A 7,025-nucleotide genomic window follows, 5' to 3' on the forward strand; every position below is an offset into this window, starting at 1 on the left:
TCTAAAGTAGTCTTCAATTATAGTATCCATTAGTTCAGCTAAGTGTGTCCCACACACTTGCTATTGTTGCTTTGGTGTAAAGGGATGAAAGCTAATTTAAAAATTGCTCTTATATGATAGTAAGTCATTATAATGAGATAGCTAAGTCAATATAATGAGATAACTAAGTCAATATAATGAGATAACTAAGTCAAAATAATGAGATAACTAAGTCAATATAATGAGATATTAAGTCATTATAATGAGATAGTAATTCATTATAATGAGATAGCTAAGTCATTATAATGAGATAGTAATTCATTATAATGAGATAGCTAAGTCATTATAATGACTTACAGGATTTTTCAATTTTTTTTCCTGTGGCGCAAACAGGCTTCCATAATAAAGGCATTACTGTTCAGAAGCGCTGTGTATTTTGTGCAGGAGAACACACCTCTAAAACATGTAAGATGAACAAAAAATCTCACAATGAAAAGATTGACTGCTTAAAAGCACAAGGAATATGCTTTGGCTGTCTAACGAAAGGACATCTAAGCAAAGACTGTCAGAAAAGAATGAAATGTGAAGTTTGTTCAATGAAACATCCAACAATATTGCACATCTGCAAGAAAAGGATTGAACAAAAAGACAACTCTGATAAATACACCGACATTTTAAAACAATTCATACAAACTGCCTTTCATTGTTGAATCCTGTATAAGTTTAAGTTTTACAAAAAAAAACAAGAGAAACGGAATTAAATATGATGAAAGAATAATTAAAAGCAGTGCAAACCATGCAAAGTAGCTGTTGAGGGACAAGTGCTCTTGAACGCAGCTTTTCGTGACGTCTGGCAGCGGTACTGAATGCAGGGCTTTCATTGGCTTGAGGCTCGTGCGTTGCAATCTAAAGTATGCTCGATTGTAGTATCAGCGTGCACCGCATAGGCGGGTTATTAGATCTGCTGAATGCTCAACAACGCAGACTTCACCCGACAGACACCGTCAGCAATAAAACAAGCGCTCCTAATTGTTTACTGAGAACTCGCGCGGAGTTTAGATATTGTACACACATCAGTGGCGGGAGATGCCGTACAGAGTAAGGTACAGACATATCCTTGTTTTGTTACTTAAACTTGTGCAAAAATAAAGAAGCATAGCAATAAGAGCTCTGACAATTAAACGTCTTTGCTGGACGACAGAACAAAGATGGAAGACTTCGGAATATATGCGGTTTTCGGAGTAAACGGTCCCCCTCAGAGGCTGTTGAGGTAACGAAATGATTTTAATAACATTAGTGTTAACATCTTTAGCTTGTTGCTGTCTTTAGAACATTGTGTATGTTAGCTTCAATGTGTTTGAACGGTTTGAACAGCACCTCTATAGTTGTTAAATAATGTTATAAACGTCATAAACCTTTTTATATGTTGCACTTTAGCGCCTCATCAAATCAGCCGTGTACAAAGAGAATAATACTGATTGCTTCATGCTGATAATAACGCCCCATATCGAAGCAAAATAACCCAATAATGACTTTATATCTTTTTCGCCTTGATAGCCCTGAAGGGTCGTGCAGGGTGTGTGTTGCAGTTCCACCAAGTGTCCGCCAGGTGGTGCTGTTCAGCAGCGGGCCGTGGGGGCAGCGTGTCTGCGTCAACGCGGAGCTCAACGACGCTCACCGCTTCCCCATCACTATCGGGAAACTGACCCCGTATAACAAGTAGGGTGACTCTGACCATGTCCCTTTTAATTAAAATCTGACTAATAACTTTTTACAGTAAATGTGTCTGGTTGTCCCTTGCATCTGCTGTCCTCCAGTGATTTCCAATCTGAATTGAAATGATTTGATTTATTGATTTACATCTTGCAGGTGTCTGTCATGGGAGCAGTGGGAGGAGGAGACCTGGACGGACAGCGTTACATTGGATGTCACTCTGGAAGGAGGAAACCTGGTATGTAATGTAACCATATATAGAATGTGGTATAAACCCTAAGATTCAGGACTAAATTGCATACAGACAAAAACTGCCTTTTATCATGTCCATCACAAAGCAAAGAGGAGTCTCTCGGATACTGAACAAATTATTTATTCGTTTGTTACTTGACTTATTGAATACTGTAACGCTCTACCTTTTACTTAAAGCATCCTTTTTTCCCCCCTCAGGTAAAAGCAGATTGGTCCAAGCCAGAGATCATGTCTGTGAAAGAATACACACCAAAGGTAATGTACCATTATTATTATTATATGCAATATTTACCAATACAACCATCAGAAATTAACGGATTCAGACAGTAACATCTTATATCCAGAGCTACTTGCGGCTGTCATATTTAAAACATATAATAAATGTTTCTTAACACTTGTCAATATAACATTTGTTAATGTTTAATAACTTTAGGTTTCTTTCTACATTTAACACAATGCCTCTCAGCAAGTAGTTTTTACAGTCATTGGGTGTTTCTGTTGTGAGCTGAAACCAGAGCAGATTGGGACTTCATAAAAATCATCATGTCCCCTTCAAAGCTAAACATGTCTGTGTTGCATTGCATTCTGGTCTTTTGATGCTAATATCAGCCTCTTTTTTTATTAATCTAACCCACATATTTCAAACAATGTATGCATTTGAAACGATAAATGACACCAAGTGTTGACCCTCTCAGGACATCGTGGCTCCCCTCGCAGCCCGGGAGATCAAGGGCAAGAAGAGAGAGCGAGAGTCAGAGGAAGACTGTGATGAAAATAAGACGACCACGACAGGGGAGCTGGAGAACATTTGTCCCAATGGCGGCGTGGAGAAGACCACTCCTGTGAGAAAGGCCAGAGGTCAATCTAAAGGGGCCCAGAAGCTGTTCAGCAGTGGAGCAGATGCAACAAAGATTAAGGGAACAGGTGAAAGACTGCATGTTGTGCAAGGAGAAGTGTAATTATATTGCATTAATTGTCCTGATGTCAAATCCAAAACTGCCCATGTAGCTGTGAACCAAATCTGTCAAAAACTAATTATTAATCTCTTCATGAAGTGAAATAGTTTTACAGAAGGAATGGCACTAAAAAGTTGTCTTAATGCCTGTTTCTGTATATTCTAGTCTTTGTAAAGAAAGCAGTATTTATCCCTTTGTGTTATTGGTAATGATAATTGCTAAATACACTTGGTGTGGAGGAGTGAAGCTTTTCTCTGTGTCCTCTAATAAAATGTCTTTTAACTTTCCACAGCTAACGGAGCAGGAGAGGCGCAGGGGATTGTGGGTAGAACGCCTCCTCAGAGTGCAGCCAGGACGAAGAGTAGGCAGGCCAAGACTCCCACACAGACCTGTGAGTCTGCATACACATTACATACCGTTTCAGATGTGTTTCATCTTGTGTTTATTCACCTTTCAGTCCCATACCTGGTACATTAGTGCACACCACCCACCAAAGGTTTTCTGTAACTTTAACTTAGACAGGCCGTGATGCATCTAGGTATTTGAACGTGACAGCTACAGTTGGAAAATACACATACTCTCCTTCTTTCCAACAGTAAGACATCTCAATGCCTTTCTTATACCTGTTCATCATATATGGAACTTGTGCCAGGAAATGCTTAGCTTAGCATAAGACTGAAAACATGGACAGTGGTTAGCTTCATGGAGGGTTTATCGAACTGGCCCAAGTAGCTTTCACCTGTTTTTAAAATATCCCAAAGAAACACATACCCTACCAAAAAGAGGTGTTTCGAAAAGAAAGATGCAAATTAACTGCAAAGAGAGAACAAGAATGACAAAGTGTGAAAAGCCTCAACAAAGAGACACACAATTATACAACAAAAAAGAGGGGAAACAACTATAACATTTTATAGATAAAGAGAGATGTGGTGGGGTCTTTTCCATCTGAGGTCTCTTGTCCCTTTTAAAGTTTGAACTTTGATGTCCTGTGTTAACATATTATATCTATCCTGATATTTGGTTTTCCTACAGCCCCATTGGTCAGCCCGTCAGGCCGCTGGGGTCAGACTCTGTGTCCTATAGACGCTCAGACAGCGATTCTGATTGGTGGACAGGGAGCCAGGATGCAGTTCTGCAAGGACCCCATGTGGAAGCTCTGCACAGGTCTGTGGACCATTCACAGCTACAGATATCCTTGAAGCTGTTTTAGATCTGGCAGGGGTCTAATTTCCCGTGGATCAATGTCTAAGAGTTCTTGTCTCTGCCAAACAGAGGACATGTCCTGGGTGGCAGCGGAGACTCTGGCAGAGGGTCCCACCCCCGAGGCCAGGATCGGCCACACCGCCGTCTACGACCCGGACTCCAGGCGAATCTTTGTGTTCGGAGGCTCCAAGAACAAGAAATGGTTCAACGACGTCCACATCCTGGACACACGGAGCTGGAAGTGGACCATGGTGGAGGTGTGTGTTGCTAGTTTTAACTCCATATGGCCTTTTTTTGCTGCCTGTCCTGTTTCTTGAAGTCTTCCTCTCTCCTCAGCCTCAGGGGAAGGTTCCTCCTCTGGCCTACCACAGCTGCAGCATGTTTCGGGGCGAGCTGTTTGTGCTCGGCGGAGTTTTCCCGTGTCCGAACCCAGAGCCCGACGGTTGCAGCGACTCGCTCTACATCTTCGATCCCAACCTCTCCATCTGGTACCAGCCTATTGTGACCGGTAACAAGCCCTCCCCCCGCTCAGGGTAAGATGGTTCGATCCATTACAGCTGCTGGTGCTTTTTTCCAACATCCCTTTTTCCCCGTCTCATCCTCGTTCCTTGTTTTTCTTCCAGCCATTCTGCATGTGTGATGCAGCAGATGAAGATCTATGTGTTTGGAGGATGGGACACCCCCGTCTGCTACAATGACATGTACATGCTGGACCTCGGTAAGCCGCACAGCTGGGTATTATTAGAAATGTATGTATGTATTTATTTGTACGCACAAACAAGACACAATGATCTGGATAGAGGTATAAAAACATTGCCTGGTTCATTTATTTTGACCTTTTTATATTATTATTTTTTTTCAAGACAAATGTATCCCCCCAACTCCATCTCTCTGGTTTCTTAATCTTACTCAGCTACCCAAAAATAAATCAAATAAAAAGAGCAATAATACACAATACACTTAACATAGGAACTGTTTAGAAAACTATAAAATACAATAATAATACCAGTAAAACATAAACGAATCCAAATTAACAGTAGTCATTTTCCAAAAAGTATTTTCTTCCATTTTTATAAAAGGCATCAGACCTTCCTCTGATAGCCAAGGTTAATGTCTCTAATGCAGGACATTGAGAGGGTTGAATCCACTGATAGACAGAGGGAATTACTGGGTTTTCCCAAGAATAGACATTGTATTTTGAGCTTTAAAATAAAAGTGTTCCCGGTATTATCAAGCCTTTAAATCTCTGAGGTCTGTGGTTTTTCTGATGAAACTACGCTAAATGCCTAATAATAAAAATAACAATTATATTTTTGTTTTGCTTAGGTCTGATGGAGTTCTCTGCTGTGAAAACATCTGGGAAAGCCCCCTCTCCACGAAGGTACAGCAAAACACACACAGTTCAGATGTATCAGAAGCACAGATGTCAACAACAAAAGTCTTGAATTTGTGCACTGGTTTCAAAGACATTTTAAACCATATTAAGTCTTATTTTCATATATTCTCGATGTAATATAACCTCTCTGTGTGTGTTCCAGCTGGCATGGCAGTGCAGTGCTCTCGGACACAAAGTTCCTGATCCACGGAGGCTACAACGGGAACAACGCTCTCACTGACGCCTTCGTCTTCGATATCGGTGAGAGGCAGGTCAAAAAAAAAGAAGTGACTTAATTTAAAGAGGAAGTGGCCCCATGGACTGAAAAGCAAATAATGAAGTTAACTTCATGAATAATGAAACAGGGCTTACGTGTATGTTTTCCTTTTTTTATGTATTTATTTGTCACTTTTGTTTGATTTATGTCAGACACCAACAGCTGGACGGAGGTGACGCTCCCTCAGCTGTCCCTCCCCAGGGCGGGACACTCCATCGTCACCATGGAGACAGACGCTCTCTTCAAGGAGGATGGAGACGTGGATATGGACGCGGGCTCCATCGGCAGAAACCTGCTGGTGTTCGGAGGCGGAGACAACGAGAGAAACTTCTACTCCGACCTGACGACGGTCGCCGTGGAGGATCTGCTCGCTGCTGTTTGAGGAGCGTGAGTCAGAGGTGATCCTCACTCCCTGACTGCAGCTATTTGTACACCTCCACACAACCTTTATTATTTATATTCCTTCAGAGTGTCTTCGTTTCCTTTTGTTGTGTGCGCCCTCTTCTTCCCGTTATGTTTTTAAAGGGTTTTTCAAATGTTGGGATTGAAAATTGTACAGTTTGGACATTTGTAGTATTCAGATGTAGCAATAAAGTTTTAAAATACTTTAACAAACATCAAAGAAAAGTTATCTCTCAGTCTCTGTTGATTCAAAAATAATAACAACAATAATCTCTGTTTAAAACTTTTCAGATTATTCTATTTTTGTATGTACATAGTTTAACGTTTTTTTCCTCAGGTAAAATGTATATTTTGTATTTCTGATACATTCAACTTTATTGTTTTTTCTTTACAAATGAATAACGGACTATATATTTGGATGTTGAATTTGTTAAACTCAAAATCACAGTATTGTCATTTCCAAAATCTCTACTCATGTTGCAGCTATTATTCTGTAAAATACTTAATAAACATTTCATTTTCTTAACTCTATTTTATTCACTATCTTCATTTTGAATTTGAGTTGCATCTAATTTGATTTCTGTTCAATTCCATCCCTGAGAAGATAGTAGGCCACATGTGAACACAGCTTGAACACGCTTTTCCATTTTGACCCACTAGGTTTGACACTTAAAACAGAACGACACATTAATAACATCCCTGTTGGCCCGGTAACCAGCACTAACATGTGCTATTGTCACCCTCTGATGCTCTCTTCAAAGAGCCACAGCTGAATGGAGACATTTGAATAAAAGATAAATGGAGTTCAAGAAGGATTATCTTCAATTCTGCAGAAAGGCTGATAATGGTGTCATGAATGTGGCTGGTA

At 40.4% G+C, this 7,025-nt stretch overlaps 1 protein-coding gene across 1 annotated transcript; it reads left to right on the top strand.

The window, feature by feature from the left end:
• The first annotated feature begins 1,038 nt into the window (after positions 1 to 1,038).
• krcp (kelch repeat-containing protein) lies at positions 1,039 to 6,688 on the top strand. The gene is made up of 13 exons (XM_034136643.1): positions 1,039 to 1,249; positions 1,537 to 1,698; positions 1,849 to 1,930; positions 2,143 to 2,199; positions 2,640 to 2,868; positions 3,193 to 3,291; positions 3,933 to 4,064; positions 4,173 to 4,360; positions 4,440 to 4,636; positions 4,727 to 4,821; positions 5,430 to 5,484; positions 5,642 to 5,739; positions 5,908 to 6,688. The coding sequence occupies exons 1-13, from the start codon at positions 1,188 to 1,190 to the stop codon at positions 6,135 to 6,137; spliced, it is 1,686 nt and encodes a 561-aa protein (XP_033992534.1). The 5' UTR covers positions 1,039 to 1,187; the 3' UTR covers positions 6,138 to 6,688.
• Positions 6,689 to 7,025: the final 337 nt, after the last annotated feature.

The sequence above is a fragment of the Trematomus bernacchii genome, unplaced genomic scaffold (genome assembly GCF_902827165.1).
Source record: "Trematomus bernacchii unplaced genomic scaffold, fTreBer1.1, whole genome shotgun sequence".
Classification (NCBI taxonomy): domain Eukaryota; kingdom Metazoa; phylum Chordata; class Actinopteri; order Perciformes; family Nototheniidae; genus Trematomus; species Trematomus bernacchii.

Bases quoted from the DNA above. Each gene is read 5' to 3' on its own strand.
- krcp (XM_034136643.1), top strand. From the start codon at position 1,188: ATGGAAGACTTCGGAATATATGCGGTTTTCGGAGTAAACGGTCCCCCT. The intron at 1,699-1,848 runs GTAGGGTGACTC...TACATCTTGCAG, and splicing joins AAACTGACCCCGTATAACAA to GTGTCTGTCATGGGAGCAGT. The intron at 2,200-2,639 runs GTAATGTACCAT...TGACCCTCTCAG, and splicing joins TGAAAGAATACACACCAAAG to GACATCGTGGCTCCCCTCGC.